The sequence below is a fragment of the Mobula hypostoma genome, chromosome 18 (genome assembly GCF_963921235.1).
Source record: "Mobula hypostoma chromosome 18, sMobHyp1.1, whole genome shotgun sequence".
NCBI lineage: Eukaryota > Metazoa > Chordata > Chondrichthyes > Myliobatiformes > Myliobatidae > Mobula > Mobula hypostoma.
The window spans coordinates 1,063,892-1,085,258 of record NC_086114.1 but is presented as its reverse complement, the minus strand read 5'-3'; the positions used below and the strand labels follow the sequence as shown (position 1 = coordinate 1,085,258).

General features: G+C 42.4%; 1 protein-coding gene across 4 annotated transcripts in view; it reads right to left on the bottom strand.

Annotated features, from left to right (window-relative positions):
* Positions 1-21,367, bottom strand: part of kat6b (K(lysine) acetyltransferase 6B) — a 221,548-nt gene that overhangs the window by 27,219 nt on the left and 172,962 nt on the right. For all 4 annotated transcript variants that reach the window (XM_063070288.1, XM_063070286.1, XM_063070287.1 and 1 more), the window contains exons 13-14: positions 13,141-13,372; positions 8,415-8,574 (exon numbers count right to left, since the gene is read on the bottom strand). In XM_063070288.1, coding sequence (XP_062926358.1) covers positions 8,415-8,574; positions 13,141-13,372 — 392 coding nt within the window. The remainder of the gene's footprint in view (positions 1-8,414; positions 8,575-13,140; positions 13,373-21,367) is intronic.

The window sequence follows — 21,367 nt, the reverse complement described above, 5'->3', positions numbered from 1 at the left end:
CTATAAATTTCTGGGCTATCTCTACTCCCTTTCTTGAATAAGGGAACAACATCTGCAACCCTCCAATCCTTCAGAACCTCTCCTGTCCCCTGCAAATTGAACCTATATTATTTCTAATTTTTCCTACATCATTTATTGGTAATTTAACTGGGAAATATTAGGAACAAGTTCTTGTTACTCTTTTCACAGAAGCAGTCTAACATTTGGAGTATTCATCAATTTTTCTGCAATTTGTATAAATTAGAGAGGACCACACACAGCACACTCACAAGTACATATTTTATTTCATGACAGCCTTGCTTTGAGCTTATGTGAATTTACCTCTGAGTAGTGGAAAGCCTAAACCATAACCCCAAAACTTGGTCTAAATTTTCCCTTAATATCAGTCACCTCCTGAAAATGATCAGAAGATGGTGCTGTAGGTCCACTTTACATGCAGCTTGCAAAGGTAAAAAACTAAAAATAAAAACAAGACTATTGAGCCAATGACCTTTTATCCCAACTGATGAAACATCAATCAGAAATGTTAGCATTTCTCGCTCCACAGATGCTGTCTAAAGTAGATTTTATTCAAGTTAAAAATTAATTTTGGCAATACTTTCTGTAGGCAGAAAGTATTGGGCCAGGATTATTTGTATTTAAATAGTACACAAAGGTGGACAGATTCAATTAAAATTTAAAAAAAAAATTAGAATCAATTCCAGAGGGAGTTTTAGAAGAAACACTGCAAAGGATGTCAACCCGAAGTCTGGGTGAGAAAATCAGTTTTGCCTGAGACGAGATATCATAAGTGGAAAACGTGAATACTAATTTGTCAGTGACTCTCAAATACATTTGCTAGAGCTAAAGCGCAGCAGCTGAGCCGTGATTTATGAGATGGGAGTTGTTTCATGGTACATCCATTGCTTTTCAATGAAACAAACTGTGTGATTAACAGATGTGTCACTTTTTGAGATGAGGCATTAATGTCTCGATATTGCCATTTCCTCAGATGACATTTTGAGAATATAATGGATTCTTCTAACAGTTCAGAATTCTGACACTACAGAAGGGTCTGTGTTACCCTAATTCTGCATATACAATATTCTTCAAAAAGCCATTCCTATTAATGCAACATTATATTCTTTGATAATAAAAGCTGCTGGCTTTCCAGAGCTACACGGTGGCCACTTTAATAGGTACACCTGCTTGTTAATGTAAATATTTAATCAGCCAATCATGTGGCAGCAACTCAATGCATGAAAGCTTGAAGATATGGTCAAGAGGTTCAGTTGTTGTGCAGACCAAAAATCAAATTGGGAAGAAATATGATCAAAGTGACCTTGACCATGGAATGATTATTGCTGCCAGATGGGGTGGTTTGAGTATCTCAGCGACTGCTGATTTTCATGTATAAGTCTCCAGAGTTTACACAGAAAAACACAAAAACACATCCAGTGAGTGGCAGTTCTATAGGCAAAAATTTGTTAATGAGCGAGGTCAGAGGAGAATGGCCAGATTGTTTCAAGCTGACAGGAAAGTGACAGTAACTCCAATGACCACACATTACAAAAGTGGTGAGCAGAACAGCACAACATGTTGAACCTTGAAGTAGATAGTCTACAGCAGCAGAAGACTATAAGAGCAGAACCAGGCCATTTAGTTTATCAAGTCTGCTCCACCATTTCATCATGGCTGATCCAATTTTCTTCTCATCCCCAATTTCCTGTCTTAGAACATAGAATAGTACAGCACATTACAGGCCCACAATGTTGTGCTGACCCTCAGACCCTGCCTCCCATATAACCCCCCACCTTAAATTCCTCCATATACCTGTCTAGAAGTCTCTTAAATTTCACTAGTGTATCTGCCTCCATCACTGACTCAGGCAGTGCACCAACCACACACCAACCACTCTCTGAGTAAAAAACTTTCCTCTAATATCTCCCTTGAACTTCCCACCCCTTACCTCAAAGCCATGTCTTCTTGTATTGAGCAGTGGTGCCCTGGGGAAGAGGCGCTGGCTGTCCCCATATCTCCTCCCCAGGCTGTTTTCTCCCCGTATCCCTTCATGCCCTGACCATCCAAGAATCTATCAACCTCTGCCTTAAGTATACATAACAACTTGGCCTCCACAGCTGCCTGAGGCAAAGAATTTCAGATTCACCACTCTCTGGATAAAGAAATTCCTCCTCATCTTGATTCTAAAAGGACGCCTCTCTATTCTGAGGCTGTGTCCTCTGGTCTTAGACTCTCCTACCATAGGAAACACCCTCTCCACATCAACTCTGTCAAGGCCTTTCACCTCTTGATAAGTTTCAATGAGGTCAGCCTTCATTCTTTTAAGTTCCAATGAATACAGGTCCAGAGCAATTAAATGCTTTTCATATGACAAGCCATTCCATCCTGGAATCATTTTTGTGAATTTCCTTTGAATCCTCTCCAGGTTCGGCACACCCTTTCTAAGATAAAGGGCCCAAATAGCTCACAATACTCCAAATGAAGACTCACCAGTGTTTTATAAAGTCTCAACATTACATCTTTGTTTTTAGATTGGACAATCCATGGCAGGAGTGCACCAGAGAGCTACTTTTAATTAGGACGTCGACCAAAGTTTTTAAAGGCAGAGTTTTATGTGAATTTACAATAAACAGCTTTGACCATTGACCAACTGGCATTTAGATTTGATTACCAAGAGCAAATTAAAGGAAGGCAGTGGCAAGTGCAGCAGCTGTTGTCTCAGTTGACATAGTCAGAATGGTCATCTTGAGGCTTTAGCTCTTTGAGGCTTCAGAGAAGAGAGGCTTCAGTCAGAGAAAGCAAAGGAAGGAAAAGCTCAAGGTAAAGTTTTTGTTTTTCCTTCTCTTCATTACATCTACTCATCTAGGACACCACAGATGCCAGGCAGGATAGCTGAATGCTCCTCTTACAGGATGTGGGAAGGCAGGGAGACCTCCAGTGTCCCTGATGACTATAACTGTGAGAAGTGCATCCAGCTGCATCTTCTAACAATCCGAATTCCAGATCATTCAGGATGCTGGGGGGGCTGGGGCGGGGTGATATGACATATAGAGAGGTCACTACACCCAAGGTGCCGGACACAAAAAACTGGATGACAGTTAGGAAGGGGAAAGGGATCAAGAAGCCAGTGCAGAGTACCCCTAGGCCATCCCTCTCAACAACAGGTGCAGTATATCACTTTGGATACTGTTGGGGGGGGTTGAACTAACAGATGAAAGTCACAGGGGTGAGGTCTCTGGCACTGAGTCTGCCTCCGTGACTCAAAAAGGAAAGGGGGATAAAAGGTATGCTGTGGTAATGGGGGATTTGTTAGTTGGTGGAATGGGCAGGAGGTTCTATAGGGAAGAATGAGATTCCCGGATGATATGCTGCCTCCCAGGTGTCAGAGCTAGGATATCTTTGATCAAGCCCTCAGCAGTCTGCTGAGGGGAGGGGGGGATCAGACAGAGGTCGTGGTCCATGTAGGTACCAATGATATGGGTAGGACGAGTGACAAGTTTCTGCATAGAAAGTTCAGGGAATTAGGTGCTAAATTAAAGGGCAGGACCTCCACAGTTGTAAATCAGGATTGCTACCCCTGCCATGTGCTGCTGAGGCCATATCTAGGAAGATTATAAAGTTTAATATGTGGTTGAGGAGTTGATGCAGGAGGGAGGGCATAACATTTTTTGGATCATTCAGTGCTCTTCCAGGGAAGGTGGAACCTGTACAGAAGGGGCAGTTTGCACCTGAACTGGAGGGCGACTAATACCCTAGTGGGAAGACCTGTTAATGCTGCATGGTGGGGTTTAAACTAGAGTTGTAGGGGGATGGGAACTAGAGTGCCAGAACAGTTAGCGGAGAGGTTGTGGAGGCAGATGTTGATAAGACCACAGACAAAGATAGGAATCAGCAGGTTGAGCATGGTGCAACTAGTGTCCTGAGCTGCGTATATTTCAATGCAAGAAGTATTGTAGGAAAGGCAAATGATAGGGCTGAAGATGAGGTAGCTGGTTTACAAACAGAGGGAATATGCAGTGAGGAGAAGCTGCTGAAAGGGCAAAATTGCAGTCAACAGATGAGTTGCAACATAAAAGGTGGACAAAATCGAAAAGGGTGAATGCAGGACTGAAGGTGCAATATTTAAATGCACGCAGTATACGGAATAAAGTAGATGAACTTTGTAGCACAGTGGCAGATTGGCAGGTATAATGTCGTAGGTATCACTGAATCAAAGCTGAAAGAAAATTACAGCTAGGAGCTTAATGTCCAAGGGTACACATTGTATTGAAAGGAGAGGCAGGAAGGCAGAGCGAATGGTGATGCTCTGTTGGTAAAAAGTGAAATCAAATCTTTAGAAAAAGATGACATAGGGTCAGAAGGTGTTGAATCACTGTGGAGAGAGCTCAGAAACTGCAATGGGTAAAAATACCCTGATGGGAGTTGCAGACTGACCCCCAAACAGTAGCAAGGATGTGGTCTACAAATTACATGAGATAGAAAATGCATTAAAAAAAAAGGGCAATATTACAATAGTTATGGGGGATTTCAATATGCAAGTAGATTGCAAAGATCAGGTTGGTGCTTGATTCCAGGAAGAGGAATTTCTGGAGTGCCTACGAGATGTCTCTATAGAGCATCTCCTGGTTCAGCTCCCGAGGGGATCAGCTATTTTGGATTGGGTGATTTACAATGAACCGGAATTGATTAGAGAGCTTAAGATAAAAGGACTCTTCGGAGCAAGTGATCATAATATGATCAAATTCACCCTGCAACATGAGGAGAAGCTAAAGTCAGATGTATCAGTATTACAGTGGAATAAAGGGAATTACAGAGCCATGAGAGAGGAGTTGGCCTAAATTGATTGGAAAAGAACATTAGCAGGGCAGATGGTCGAGCAGCAATGGCAATTGTTCAAAATATTCAACATGAGGCCTCACCACTGCCTTATAAAGTCTCAATATCACATCCCTGCTCTTGTATTCTAGACCTCTTGAAATGAATGTTAACATTGCATTTCCCTTCCTCACCACTGACTCAACCTACAAGTTAACCTTTTGGGTGTTCTGCACAAGGACTCCCAAGTCTCTTTGCATATCAGAGCTTTGGATTTTCTCCCCGTTTAGAAAGTAGTCTGCACATTTACTTCTACTATCAAAATGTATGACCATGTATTTTCTAGCATTGTATTTCATTTGCCACTTTCTTGTCCATTTTGCTAATCTGTCTAAGTCCTTCTGCAGCGTACCCATTTCCTCAACACTACCTGCCCCTCCACCAGTCTTTATATCATCTGCAAACCTAGCAACAAAGCTATCTATTCCAACATCTTAATCATTCATTTATAGCATAAAAGGAAGCGGTCCCAACACCAACCCCTGCAAAACACTACATCATTTGTACCAATCAGTCAAAGCTCTAACCATGCCAGTAACTTTCCTGTAATACACTCGGCTCTTAACTTGGTAAGGCCTTCTGAAAGTCCAAATAAAATATCTATCCTACTTGTAATCTAGAAACATAGAAAATCTACAGCACAATACAGGTTCTTCAGCCCACAAAGTTGTGCCCAACATGTCCCTATCTTAGAAATTACTAGGCTTACTTATAGCCCTCTATTTTTCTAAGCTCCATGTACCTATCCAAAAGTCTCTTAAAAGACCCTGTCGTATCCGGCTCCACCACTGTTGCCGGCAGCCCATTCCATGCGCTCACCACTAAGTAAAAAACTTACCCCTGACATCTCCTCTGTACCTACTCCCCAGAACCTTCAACCTGTGTCCTCTTGTGGCAACCATTTCAGCCCTGGGAAAAAGCCTCTGACTATCCACATGATCCATCTCCTCAAGAATTCCCTATGAAATTTCAAGTTGAGCTCAATCATCTGTGATCACTGCCTCCTAAGAGTTCTTTTACCTTAAGCTCCCCAACTGCCTCTGATTCACTATATAACACACAATCCATATAGTTGATCCCCTAGTAGGCTCAATGATGAACTGCTCTAAAAAGCCACCTTATAGGCATTCAACAAACTCACTCTCGTGGGATCCATTACCAACCTGATTTTCCCAATCGACCTGCATGTTAACATCTCCCATGGCTATCATAACATTGCCCTTTTGACATGCCTTTTCTACTTCCCATTGTAATCTGAGGTCCACATCCCAGCTACTGTTGGGAGGCCTGTATATAACTGCCATCAGGGTCCTTTTACCCTTGCAGTTTCTTGATTCAACCCACAAGGCTTCAACACCTTCCAATCTTTCATATCTTTCTACTGATTTGATGCAATGCCAGCCTCTCTGCCTACCTTTCTATCCCTCTGATACAACATGTAACCTTTGACATTTAGCTCCCAACTATCCTTTAGCCATGATTCAGTGAAGGCCACAACATCATACCTGTCAATCTGTAATAGACCTTATTTCTTGTACTACCTGCACTGAGATATTACACTTTGAGTACTGTATTTGCTACCCTTTTTGATTCTGCATCTCTAACACACTGATACTCACCCTACTGGCAGCAATTTTGTCCATTCATCTTTCTGCCCTTCCTAACAGCTTGACTGCATGCTGTCTTTGCCTCTTTACCATCTGTCCTATCCCAAGTCCCTTCACTTTCGTTCCCACCCCTCTGCCAAATGAGTTCAAACCCTCCCCAACAGCTCTACAAACCTGCCACGAGAATATTGGTCCCCCTCGGGGTCAGGTGCAACCCGTCACTTTTCTACAGGTGATAACTCCCCCAGTTGAGATCCTAACGAACCAAGAACCTGAAGCCCTGTCCCCTGCACCAGCTTCTCAGCCACGCATTTATTTGCCAACTCATCCTGTTTCTACCTTCACTGGCAAATGGCACAGGTAGCACAGAAATTCCTACCCTGGAGGTCCTACTTCTTAGCTTTCTATCTAGTTCTCTAAATTTTCTTTTCAGGACCTCTTTGCTTTTCCTTCATATGTCATTGGTACCAATCTGTACCAAGACATCTGGCTGCCCTCCCTCCCCCTCCAAAATGCTAAGGACACAAACTGAGACGTCCCTGACCCTGGCACCTGGGAGGCAGCATACCATCTGGGTGTCCCATTCACATCCACAAAATTTCCCATTTGTTCCTCTGACTATTGAATCCCCTATCACTACCGTTCCCCTCTTCTCCCTCTCTCCCTTCTGCACCACGGACCCATGATTAAGGTAAAGGTGGAAAATGAAAGTAAGCTAGGCAGTAATATTAAAGAAGAGACGGAATTAATGGCTTGCTGGCCAATTTTTGTAGATGATATGAAGATAGGTGCAGGGATAGGAAGATTTGAGGAAGCGGGGAGCTTGCAGAATGACTTAGACAGATTGGGAGAATAGGCAAAGAAGTGGCAGATAGAATATAATGTTGGGAAGTCTTTTGTCATGCACTTTGATAGAAGGAATAAAGACGTAGACTATTTTCTGAACGTGGAGAAAATTCAAAAATCAGAGGTGCAAAGGGACTTGGGAGTCCATGCGCAGGATTCCCTTAAGGTTAACTTGCAGGCTGAGTCAGTGAAAAGGAAGGGAAATGCATTGTTAGCATTCATTTGCAGAGCACTAGAGTATAGGAGCAAAGATGTAACGCTGAGGTTTTATAAGGCATTACTCAGAGCGCACTTGGAATACTCTGAGCAGTTTTTGGCCCTTTATCTCAAAAAAGATAGCACTGAAGGTGGTGATTGTTCGGGTGGGAGCTGCAGCGATGGCGGGAGCGCGGGTGTGGACAATTTTTTTTAAAAAAAAAGAAAACAAAAAGAAAGAAGTTGGTGGCCAGAATGATTCTGGGAATGAAAGGGTTAACATGAGCATTTGATTGCTCTGGGCCTGTACTCTCTGGAGTTTAGGAAAATGAGGGGGGAGCTCATTGAAAAGTATTGACTATTGAAAAACCTAGACAGAGCGGAAGCGGGGAGGATATTTCCTGTAGCGTGTGAGTTTAGGACCAGTGGGCACAGCCTCAGACTAGAGGTGTCCATTTAGAACAGAGATAAGGAGAAATTTCTTTAGCCAGAGGGTGGTGAATCTGTGGAATTCATTCTGACAGATGTCTGTGGAAGCCAAGTCATTAGCTATATATAAAGCGGAGGTTTCTTGATTAGTGAGGTTATCAAAGGTTATGGGGAGAAGGCAGGAGAATGGGATTGAGAGGGATTATAAATCAGCCACGATGGAATAAAGGAACAGACTCAATGGGCCAAACAGCCTAGATCTGCTCCTATGTCTTGCAGTCTTAAAGTGTAAGAGTTACCACTATAACATGTTATGAAAAGGTCAGAGAAGTATTAGTTGTATACATATCACTGAATATCCCAAATGAAAAGTGGCATAAAATCATTCAAAACAGAACTGAGCAAGTGTCATGGTGAAATACATTTCAGTAAGATGATTTAAACTTCCTTTCATGAAAATACCTCTTTTTCTGCCTCCATCTCCTCTTCAGAGGCAGCAGCACTGGAAACAACTAATGGAGTCCACCGCAGGCTTTCTTGGTCCACTTCATTGAGACGTGGGTTGGTATGCAGCTTTCCCACATGCTCCTGAATGAGTTTCTGCCTTCGGATTATAACAAACCTACAAAAATAAAATACGGTTTCTAACATTGCTCATGTGTTAATTCTTCATAGGATACACTAATGGTGGTCTTAGTAGATCATCAGACGAAGTTACTTTCTTTTCTTGAGAAGCTTTCTTTTCATCCTACACAAGCAACCTTTGTGACAATTCTTATATTACAGTTATGCAAACTCCTTGCATTACTTTTACAAAAATGCGAATTATGCCTTAGTGGTGAGATCCATCCCTGTGTTACAGTGCTGTAATCATGCTTTCTAATCAGTGCTTCTGCACTTCCCCATCCTTAAGACAATACCAGAATAATGGAATAGGTTTTCTTTTAGACAACTGAATTGTCCCAACCACTGACTTACAATGTATGCAAAGGTTTATCAGTGGAAATTTAATGTTGTAATATTAAATGAACACTATTAAAGAGTAATAAAAACAGAAAATGCTGGTAGTATTCAATTGGTTTGGTAGTATCTTGCAGAGGGCAAAAGTCAATATTTTAGCTGAGTAATTTTTCACCACAGCTAGCAATTGTCTGAACAGCTTTTGTATTAGGCGATAAAAGCTAGCCTAAAAATTAAAAGTGAATAAAAGATCTATTAATAAAATCCTCATTTGGTGACTCAAACAGTTTAATATACTTCCCAGAAAATAGAAATATAGAAACATCGAAAACCTACAACACAATACAGGCCCTTCGGCCCACAATGCTGTGCCGAACATGTCCTTACTTCAGAAATTACCTAGAGTCATGCATAGCCCTCTATTTTTCTAAGCTCCATGTACTTAGCCAGGAGTCTCTTAAACGACCCTATCGTATCTGTCTCCACCATCATTGCCAGCAGCCCATTCCACGCACTCAGTGCTCTCTGCGTAAAAAACTTTACCCCTGACATCTCCTCTGTACCTACTTCCAAGCACCTTAAAACTGTGCCCTCTCGTGTAAGCAATTTCAGCCCTGGGTAAAAGCCTCCGACTATCTACACGATCAATGCCTCTCATCATCTTATACACCTCTATCAGGTCACCTCTCATCCTCCATCGCTCCAAGGAAAAAAGGCCAAGTTCACTTAACCTATTCTCATAAGGCATGCTCCCCAATCCAGACAACATCCTTGTAAATCTCCTCTGCACCCTTTCTAGAGTTTCCACATCCTTCCTGTAATGAGATGACTAGAACTGAGCGCAGTACTCCAAGTGGGGTCTGACAAGGGTTATTACCTCTCGACTCTTAAACTCAATCCCATGGTTGATGAAGGTCAATGTACCGCTTGCCTTCTTAACCACAGAGTCAACCTGTGTGGCAGATTTGAGTGTCCTATGGACTCGGGCCCCAAAATCCCTCTGAGCCTCCACACTGCCAGGAGTCTAACCAGTAATACTATATTCTGCCATCATATTTGACCTACCAAAATGCACCACCTCACACTTACCTTGGTTGAGCTTCATCTGCTACTTCTCAGCCCAGTTTTGCATCCTATCGATGTCCCACTGTAACCTCTGACAGCCCTCCACACTATCCACAACACCCCCAACCTTTGTGTCATGAGCAAATTTACTAACCCATCCCTCCACTTCCTCATCCTGGTCATTTATAAAATTCACAAAGAGAAGGGGTCCCAGAGTTGATCCCTGAGGCACACCATTGGTCACTGACCTCCATGCAGAATATGACCTACCTACAACCACTCTTTGCCTTCTGTGGGCAAGCCAATTCTGGATCCACAAAGCCAGGACCCTTGGATCCCATGACTCCTTACTTTCTCAATAAGCCTTGCATGAGGTACCTTATCAAATGCCTTGCTGAAATCCATATACACAACATCTACTGCTCTAGCTTCATCAATGTGTTTAGTCACATCCTCAAAAAATTCAATCAGGCTCACAAGGCATGACCTGCCTTTGACAAAGCCATGCTGACTATTCCTGATCATAATATGCCTCTCCAAATGTTCATAAATCCTGCCTCTCAGGATCTTTTCCAACAACTTACAAACCACTGGTAAGACTCACTGGTCTATAATTTCCTAGGCTATCTCTACTCCCTTTCTTGAATAAGGAAACAATATCTGCAACCCAATGATCCTCTGGAACCTCTGTCGTCCCCATTGATGATGCAAAGATCATTACCAGAGGTTCAGTAAACTCCTCCCTTACCGCCCATAGTAGCCTGGGGTACATCTCATCTGGTCCTGGAGACTTATCCAACTAGATGCTTTCCAAAAGCTCCAGCACATCCTCCTTCTTTATGTCTTTAGCTTTATAATCCATTGTAAGTCAGCCCTACAATCGCCAAGGTCCTTTTCCATAGTGAGTACTGAAGTAAAATATTCATTAAGTACCTCCGCTATCTCCCCCAGTTCCATACACACTTTTCCACTGCCACACTTGATTGGTCCTATTCTCTCATGTTTATCCTCTTGTTCTTTACATACTTGTAGAACGCCTTGGGGTTTTCCTTAATCCTGCTCGCCAAGGCCTTCTCATGGCCCCTTCTGGCTCTCCTAATTTCATTCTTATGCTCCTTCCTACTAACCTTATAATTTTCTAGATCTCTGTCATTACTTACTTTTTTGAACCTTTCGTAAGCTTTTCTTTTCTTCTTAACTAGATTTTCAACAGCTTTTGTACACCACGGTTCCTGCACCCTACTATCCTTTCCCTGTCTCATTGGAACGTACCTATGCAGAATGCCACGCAAATATCCCCTGAACATTGGCCAAATTTCTGCCGTACATTTCCCTGAGACCATCTGTTCCCAATTTATGCTTCCAAGTTCCTGCCTGATCGCTTCATATTTCTACCTTTACTCCAAATACGCGCTTCCCTAACTTGTCTCTTCCTATCCCTCTCCAATGCTGTGGTAAAGGAGATAGAATTGTGATCACTATCTCCAAAATGCTCTCCCACTGAGAGATCTGACACCTGACCAGGTTCATTTCCCAATACCAGATCAAGTACAGCTCTCCTCTTGTAGACTTATCGACATATCGTGTCAGGAAACCTTCCTGAACACACCTAACAAACTCCACCCCATCTAAACCCCTTGCTGTAGGGAGATGCCAATCAATATTTGGGAAATTAAAATCTCCCACCACGACAACCCTGTTATTATTACACCTTTCCAGAATTCGTCTCCCTATCTGCTCCTCGATGTCCCTGTTACTATTGGGTGGTCTATAAAAAACACCCAGCAGAGTTACTTACCCCTTCCTGTTTCAAACACATACCCACAGAGACTCAGTAGACAATCCCTCCATGACTTCCTACTTTTCTGTAGCTGTGACACTATCTCTGATCAGCAGTGCCATGCCCCCACCTCTTTTGCCTCCCTCCCTGTCCTTTCTGAAACATCTAAAGCCTGGCACTCGAAGTAACCATTCCTGCCCCTGAGCCATCCAAATCTCTGTAATGGCCACAACATCATAGCTCCAAGTACTGATCCATGCTCTAAGCTCATCCTCTTTGTTCATGATGCTTCTTGCATTAAAATAGACACATCTCAAACCACTGGTCTAAGCAACACTCACAACACACTGGAGGAACTCAGCAGGTCGGGCAGCATCCGTGGAAACGATGAGTTGACGTTTCGGGCCGGAACCTGACGAAGGGTTCCAGCCCAAAATGTCGACTCATCGTTTCCACGGATGCTGCCTGACCTGCTGAGTTTTTCCAGCGTGTTGTGAGTGTTGCTTTGACCCCAGCATCTGCAGATTATTTTGTGTTTTTATTGGTCTAAGCACATCCCTTCTCTGTCACCTGCCTCTCCTCCCTCTCACACTGTCTCCAAGCTTTCTCTTTTTGTAAGCCAACGGCCCCTTCCTCCGTCTCTGCAGTTCGGTTCCCACCCCCCAGCAATTCTAGTTTAAAATCTTCCCCAATAACTTTAGCAAATCTCTCTGCCAGGATATTGGTCCCCCTCGGATTCAAGTGCAACCTGTCCTTTTTGTATAGGTCACGCTTGCCCCAAAAGAGGTCCCAATGATCCAGAAATCTGAATCCCTGCCCCATGCTCCAATCCCTCAGTCACGCATTTATCCTTCACCTCACTCTATTCCTATACTATACTCATCCAGGAATAAAATATTTCTAATTTACACTCAGACCATGTTTGTAGCACAGATTCCTATTATCCACGTCTGTTAGTTGCAGCCTATAGGTCTATTTGCCAAGATTGCTCGAGATTTGTTTTTAGCTGCTCTGCAATCTTGACTTCTCTGTGAACCACCAGAGCAGGCTGTGGAAATTCTCACTTACAGTTCTCCAGGGAGAAAGGCAAGTTCCATTCCTTTTATAATACCCTTTCAAACAGCACTTACAGAAAGTGATATCACACAACTTAAAAAGTTATCTGTATGTTTTTTCCTGAATACTACCCAATTTATTCCATTGAGGTCTATGAAACATAGAACATGAAACCTAAAGACTGCAGTTTCCCAGGAAGCACCTTTGAACATGTAGTTCACAGAGATATATCAATCAGGTCACTGGAAAGTAATGTCATCAGATGTGGATTTCCAAAAAGGATCAATTTGTTTACACATCTTTTATACTTTATATACTGATACCTACTTGCACTGCTGTTTGTCAATCATCTTCAGCTGCTGTAGAGTCATTGCAATGTCATGTGGGCACATTCCTGTTTCTCTGCTGATACCCTTGATGCTGATTTGCTTGTCCTGATGCCGTTGCAGGTATTCCAGTATCACACTCTTCCAATATGCTAGATATGAAAGCCGTCCCAAGTCAGACAGGGGTTTCTCAGGTGATCCTGCCTGTCCTTCTTGCCTTGAAAGTAAGTAACCTAAGCAAGGATTAAAGTTCAAAATGCAAAGTTCAAACTAAAATATATTATCAGAGTACACGTACGTCACCACATACAATTCTGAGATTCTTTTTCTGCACGCATACTTAGCAAATCTACAAAACAGTAACTGTAAACAGGATCAATGAACAACAAACTGCAAAGGCAGATAGAAATAAATATCAATAAATAACAAGCTTGAAATAACAAGATAGAGTCCTTAGATAAATGTAGTTATCCCCTGTTGTTTAAGAGCCTGATGATTGAGGGGTAATAACTGTTCTTGCACTGGGTGGTGAGAGCCTTGGGGCTCTTGTATCTTCAACCTGACAGCAGTAGCGAGAAAAGAACATGGCCTGGGTGATGAGGATCTTTGGTGATGGATACTGCTTTCCCATGGCACTGTTTTATGTAGACGTGCTTATTGGTTGGCAGGGTTTTACCTGCAACGTACTAGGCTGAATCCACTACCTTTTGTAGTATTTTGTGCTTTTAGGCATTGGTGTTCCCATACCAGGCTGTAATGCAGCCAGTCAGCACACTTTCCACCAGACCTATAGAGGTTTGTCAAGGTTTTTGAAAACATGCCAAGTCTCTGCAGACTCCTGAGGAAATAGAGGCACTCTCGTGCTTCCTTCGCTATTATATTTATTTGAAGGGTCCAGGACAGGTCTTCTGAAATAGTGTCATCCAGGAATTTAAAGTTACTGACACTCTCCATCTCTGATCCTCCGATGATTACGGGCCCTATGACCTCTGGTTTCCCTTCCCTGAAGTCTATCATCAGTTCCTTGGACTTACTGGCATTGAGGATTACAGAAAACAGCATTAAAAAGAATGCAGAAGGAAAGCAACATTAGGGGTACTTAAGTTGGTTTTCTCCTTGGATCCAAAACCATCATAACACCATAAGATTCAAAAGCAGAATCAGGCCATCTGACCCATCAAGTCTGCTCCACCATTCATCATGGATGATCCAATTTTCTTCTCAGCCCCAATCTCCTGCCTTCCCCTATATATATCTCTTTATGCCCTAACCAATCAAGACTCTATAAACCTCTGCCTTAAATATCCATAAAGACTTGGCCTCCATAACTGTCTCTGGCAAACAAATTCCACAGATTCATCACTTGCTGGCTAAAGAAGCTCCTCCTCATCTCCAGTCTAAAAGGGAGCCTCTCTATTCTGAGGCCGTGTCCTTTAGTCTTTATCTCTCCCACAGAGTAAACATTCTCTCCACATCCACTCTAACAATGTCTTTCACCATTCAATAGGTTTCAATGAGGTCACCCCTCATTCATCTGAATTCTAGTGAATCCATGCCCAGAGGCATCAAACACTCTTCATATGACAAGCTTCATATATCATTTCTGGTCACCTCACTACAGGAAGGATGTGGAGTGACGCAGGATGAGAGGTGACCTGTTAGAGGTGTATAAAATGATGAGAGGCACTGATCGTGTAGACAACCAGAAGCTTTTTCCCAGGGCTGAAATGGCTAACACAAAGGGGCATAGTTTTAAGGTGCTTGGAAATAGGTACCAAGGGGCTATCAGGGGTAGGTTTTTCACACAGAGAGTGGTGGGGTGGGTGCATGGAATGCACTGTCAGCGGCGGTGGAAACGGATACAATAGGGTCTTTTAAGAGCCTCTTAGATAGGTACATGGAGCTTAGAAAAATGAAGGGCTATGCTCTAGGGAAATTCTAGACAGTTTCCAGAGTAGGTTACATGGTCAATAGAACATTGTGGGCTGAAGGGCTTGTAATGTGCTGTAGATTTCTATGTTCTATGTTTAAGCTATCCAATCCTGGAATCATTCTGGTCAACCTCCTTTGAACTCTCTCCAGTTCCTGCACATCCTTTCTAAGATAATGTGCCGAAAACTGCTCACAATACTCTAAGTGAGGCCTCACCAGTGCTTTATAAAGTCTCAACATTACATCCTTGCTTTTATATTCTAGTTCTTTTGAAATGAATGCTAACATTTCATTTGCCTTCCTCACCACAACTCAACCTACAAATTAACCTTTAGGGAATCATGTACAAGGGCTCCTAAGTCCCTTAGCACCTCAGTTTTTTTGTATTTTCTCTCAATTTAGAAAATATTCTACCGTTTCATTTCTTCTACCAAAGTGCATGACCATACAGTTCCTGACACCATATTTCATCTGCTATTTCTTTATCTATTCTCTTAATCTGGCTAATTCCTTCTGTAGCCACTCTACTTCTTCAAAACCAAAGAGTAGCGGATCTGTGGAATGCACTGCCACAGAATGCGGTGGAGGCCAAGTCCGTGGGTATATTTAAGGCAGAAGTTGATAGTTTCCTGATTGGTCAGGGCATCAAAGGATATGGCGCGAAGGCAGGTGAACGGGGTTGAGTGGGATCTGGGATCAGCCATGATGGAATGGTTGAGCAGACTCAATGGGCTGAATGGCCTAATTCTGCTCCCATGTCTTATGGTCTAAAACTACCTGTCCCTTCATCTGCAAACTTTGCAACGGACTCATTAGTTCTATCATCCAAATCATTATCATGTAACGTAAAAAAAAAATCAGTCCCAACACAAACCCCTGTGGATCATCACTAGTCACTGGCAGCTAACCAGAAAAGGCACCCTTTATTCTCATTCTTTGCTGCCTGCCATTCAGCCATTGCTTTATCCATGCTAGCATCTTTCCGGTAATACCATGGGCTCGTAGCTTGTTAAGCAGCCTCATGTGTGGCACCTTGTCAAAGGCCTTCCAGAAATCCAAGTACACAACTGATATTCTTTTGTCTATCCTGCTTGCTATTTCTTCAAAGAATTCCAACAGATTTGTCTGGCAAGATTTTCCTTTGAGGAAACCATGCTGATTATGGCCTATTTTATCACCCTTATTCACCTACCATTCAACCATTTAGGTCAGATTAACTGGTTTATACTTTCCTTTCTTCTGCCCCTCTCCCTTCTTGAAGAGTGGAGTTAGGGGTGATGTAGCTACCTTCAAACCTTTCAGTTTCCCAAGAAACCTCTCTCTAGAAATGATAATTCACTTTATGATGCCTTCCACCATAGTGCTAGTGTATTCCAGTGAAGACTGATGCAAAATCATGTTGTTATTGTACAAAATAAGAGCTTTGAACAGCAGGCAATCCGGACATTGAACATCAGAAGTTCTAAGAGGAGGGGAATTTAATCTGGTCTACTGTCCGAAATAAAAGGCAGCAGCAGTAGATCAGTGCAGTGAGAAAGAGCTCTGACCAGCGGCCAATCCGGACAATAGAAGTTTTGAGAGGAGAGGATTCCAATCAGGTCCATTGCCTGAGGATAAAAGGCTGCAACGGGTCATTACAGCAAAAAAGAGCTTTGGCCAGCAACCAATTACTGTTTGGGATTGATTAGCAAGAGCTTGAACTAACCTCCTATGTGGGACCTTGTCAAAGGCCTTACAAAAGTCCATGTAGACAACATCTACAGCCTTTCCCTCATCTACTTTCTTTGTAACCTCCTCAAAGAACTCTACAAGATTCGTTAAACATGATCTACCATGCACAAAACCATGCTGACTATCCTTAATCAGTCCATGGCTGTCCAAATACTTGTATGTCCGATCTCTCAGAACACCTTCCAATAATTTACCTACTACTGATGTAGGCTCATCCGTCTGTAATTGCCTGGTTTACTTTTAGAGCCTTTTTTAAACAACAGAACAACATGAGCCACCCTCCAGTCCTCCAGCAGCCAGAGCCCCTGCAATTTCTACACTAGTCTCTCTCAATGTCCGAGGAAATATCCTGTCAGGCTCGGGGGATTTATCTACCTTTATTCGCTGTAAGGCAGCAAGCACCTCCTCCTCTTTAATCTCTGTATGTTCCATGACACTACTGCTTGTTTCCCTTCCTTCCATATACCCTATGCCAGTTTCCTGAGTAAATACTGATGCAAAAAAAACTGTTTTAGGATCTCCCCTATCTCGTGAGGCTCCACACATAGACGACCACTCTGATCTTCTAGGGGACCAGTTTTGTCCCTTATTATCCTTTTACTCATAATATACTTGTAGAAACCCTTCGGGTTTACCTTCACATTATCTACCAAAGCAACCCCATGTCTTCTTTTTGCCTTCCTGATTTCTTTCTTTAGTATTTTCTTACATTTTCTATACTCTTCAAGTACCTCATTTGTTCTGAGTTGTCTATATCTGCTATACACCTCTCTCTTTTTCTTAACCAGATCGCCAATATCCCTTGAAAACCAAGGTTCCCTATGCCTGTTAACTTTGCCTTTAATCCTGGCAGGAAAATGCAAACTCTGCACTCTCAGGATTTCGCCTTTGAAGGCCTTCCCCTTACTGAACACATCCTTGCCAGAAAACAACTTATCCCAATCCACTCTTCCTAGATCCTTTCTCATCTCCACAAAATTGGCCCTTCTCCAAGTTAGAACCTCATCTTGAGGACCAAACCTATCCTTATCCATAATTAACTTGAAACTAATGAAATTATGGTCACTGGACCCAAAATGTTCACCTACACATACTTCTGTTACCTGACCTGTCTGGTTCCCTAATAGGAGATCAAGTATTGCATCCTCTCTCACAGGTATCTCTATATATTGATTTAGAAAACTTTCCTGAACACATTTGACAAACTCCAAGCCATCCAGCCCTTTCACAGTGTGGGAGTCCCAGTCAATATGTGGAAAGTTAAAATCCCCTATTACAACTTTCCGTTTCTTACATCTCTCTACAGATTTGCTCCTCCAATTCTCTCTGACTATTGGGTGGTCTATAATACAACTCTATTAGTGTGGTCGCACCTTTCCCGTTCCTCAGCTCCACCCATATGGCGTCTGTAGACGAGCCCTCCGGGCTGTCCTGTCTACACACAGCTGTGATATTCTCCCTGACTAGTAATGCCACTCCTCCCCCTTTCATCCCTCCCCCTCTATCACGTCTGAAACAACGGAACCCCGGAACATTAAGCTGCCAGTCCTGCCCCTCCTGCAACCAAGTCTCACTAATAGCAATAATGTCGTAATCCCACGTGCCAATCCACGCCCTGAGCTCATCTGCCTTACCTACAATACTCCTTGCATTGAAATAGATGCACCTGAGAACATTTCTATCACATACAAACCTTTGATTTCTGTCTATACATGCAGTCCTCACATGACATTTATTCTCCTCCACCTATCAGCTCTAACACTTTGGTTCCCCTCCCTCTACAAATCTATTTTAAACCCCCCGGAGCAGCACTAGCAAACCTTCCCACAAGGATGTTAGTCCCCCTCCAGTTCAGGTGCAACCCGTCCCATCAGAACAGGTCCCACCTTCCCTGGAACAAGGCCCAATTGTCCAGAAACATGAAGCCCTCCCTCCTGCACCAACTCCTTTGCCACGTATTTAGCTGCATTATCTTCCTATTTCTAGCCTCACTATCATGTGGCACAGGTAGCAATCCTGAGATTGCAACCCCGGAGGTCCTGTCCTTCAACTTTGCACCTAGCTCCCTAAAGTCTCTTTGCAGGACCTCCTCCTTCTTCCTATCCATGTCATTGGTCCCTACATGGACCACGACATCTGGCTGTTCACCCTCCCTCTTGAGAATACTGAGAACTCGATCCGAGATATCTCAGAAAGGATGTGTTTCATTGGAGAGAGTCCAGAGGAGCTTCATGAGGCTGATTCCAGGAATGAAGGGGATAACATATGAGGAGCATTTGGCAGCTTTGAGCCTGTGCTTACTGGAATTTAGAAGAATGCCGGGGGATCTCATTGAAACCTACCGAATGTTGAAAGGGTTTAATAGGGTGGATGTGGAGAGGGCATTTCCTATAGTGGGGGTACCCAGAACTAGAGGGCACAGCATCAAAATTGAGGTGACCCTTTAGAAAAGAGGTAAGGAAGAATTTTGTTAGCCCGAGAGTAGTGAGTCTGTGGAGTGCTCTGCCACAGACTGCGATGGAGGCCAAGTATGCGGGTATATTTAAGGCAGAAGTTGATCATTTCCTGATCAGTGAGGGCATCAAAGGATATGGCGAGAAGGTAGATTTATGGGGTCGAGTGGGATCCAGGATCAGCCATGATGAAGTAGCAGAGCAGACTCGATGTGCTGAAAATGGCCTAACTTTGCTCCTATGTCTTATGGTCTTCCTCCGATCTTGTGATTCTATGATCTAATAATTTATCTTATTTTCACTCATTAGCAGATTTTGAATTAGAAGACTCCCTGACCTCTTTCCAAATTCCAGAACACATGTTAGTGCATGCATGTACAAGTGGGTGTGCTTGTGTGCTGGCAGGAGAAAGAGAAGCAGAATTACTCATTATACATCCATTCTAAGCTACACAGAAAGCCGATCTTCCAGGTAATTACCAACCTCATCATTCCAGCTAATAACTAACCATTCCATGACATTTGCAATCCTGCTTACAAAACTTTTTCCCTGCTTTCAAGCTAATTTTTTCCTCTATTTCCAGTGTGTGATTATTCCAATTTTCTATTACCTTATTACATTTATTCTCCCTCACTGCATTGATTTATTTTGTTAGCTTATTTAGCTTTCCTTTCCTGTTCTGAAATCAGGCACTGATGAGACACTCAAATAGAAAAGAAAACCTATTTTGAGAAAGAAAAGGAAGGTGAGTATACTGTTCTATGTTAAAAATGGTAAGACACCACGGTACAAATAACCTAAGAGAATTGTAAAATGAAATCAATGCAGTCATTATTAAACTGAGACTGAGGCAGTATTACCAAAATGCTAAATGCTTTTAAAATCAACAGATTTTGCAATAGTATTAGTCATGTTCTAGTCTGAAACCTGTCTGATATAAATAAACCACTGTGACTTGAAGCTATCAGCATTTTAAATCAGTATTAACAGTGTCATCACTGGTCCCTTCATCAAATGTAGCTGTACTTACACCAGTTTATGTCAAAATATACCAAAACAGTACATACAGATTTAATACTTTAATTCTCTAATCAAAATCACCCTGTTGCATGATTAATTAAATGTTGAACACAGTTGGTTACTTTAATCAATACGTTTGAGTAGAAGAAAAATATAAAATATTTCAAAATATTTTGCAAATCAAATGATCATATTGAAGCTGTTGGAACCTGAACAAACCGTAGATAATGCTGTCCCAAATTTTGTACAATTGAGGTCAAATCTTAAAGATACTGGCCAGCTTTAACATTCAATTAATATTCTTTATTAAATATAGTTGGACTGGTTTCAATATAGTATTGAAATATTAACTCTTATGTAAAGTTTACCACTTATTTTGAGATACAGCGTGTAACATGCCCCTTGAGCAGCACCACCTAGCAACCCCTGACAATCACGGGACAATTTACAATGACCAATTAACCTACTAAGTGGTATGTCTTTGGACTGTGGGAAGAAACTGGAGCACCTAAAGAAAACCAACGACGGGAGGATGTGGAGACTGCTTACAGAGGATGCCGAGATTGAACTCTGAATTCTGACACCCTGAGTTATAATAGTGTCATGCTAACCTCTACACTATCGTGATGCCTTAATGTAAGCTAATATAGGTACAGATAAATAGATGGCCAAAAATGGTTTGACTTTCTGTTGGGGAAAAAAAGGGAGGTTCCTGTGATATTCATCAGTAAACTACTAATTTCATTTTTTGTGAAGGCCATTGGTTGCATCAAATAAATTTACAATGAATTTTAAAATCATATAATATGCAATACTGTATTAATAGTAACAGGTGTCATGGGGGATCCCACCCAGCCTACTTGTGGATGGCTTATCCCACTTCCATTTGGTAGGAGGCCAAGTAGCAGCCGTGCCAGGAGAACCAGGCTCAGGGAGTCGTTAATTTTCCCAAGCAGTAGGTCTGATTAACACCTCCACTACTTTAGCATTTGCTGTCAGTTGCCTTATGTACAGACATTCCTGTGCCTAGTATCATTTTATGTACATACAATCAATCAATCTATGTATAAAAGCATTTGATAAGGTTCCCCA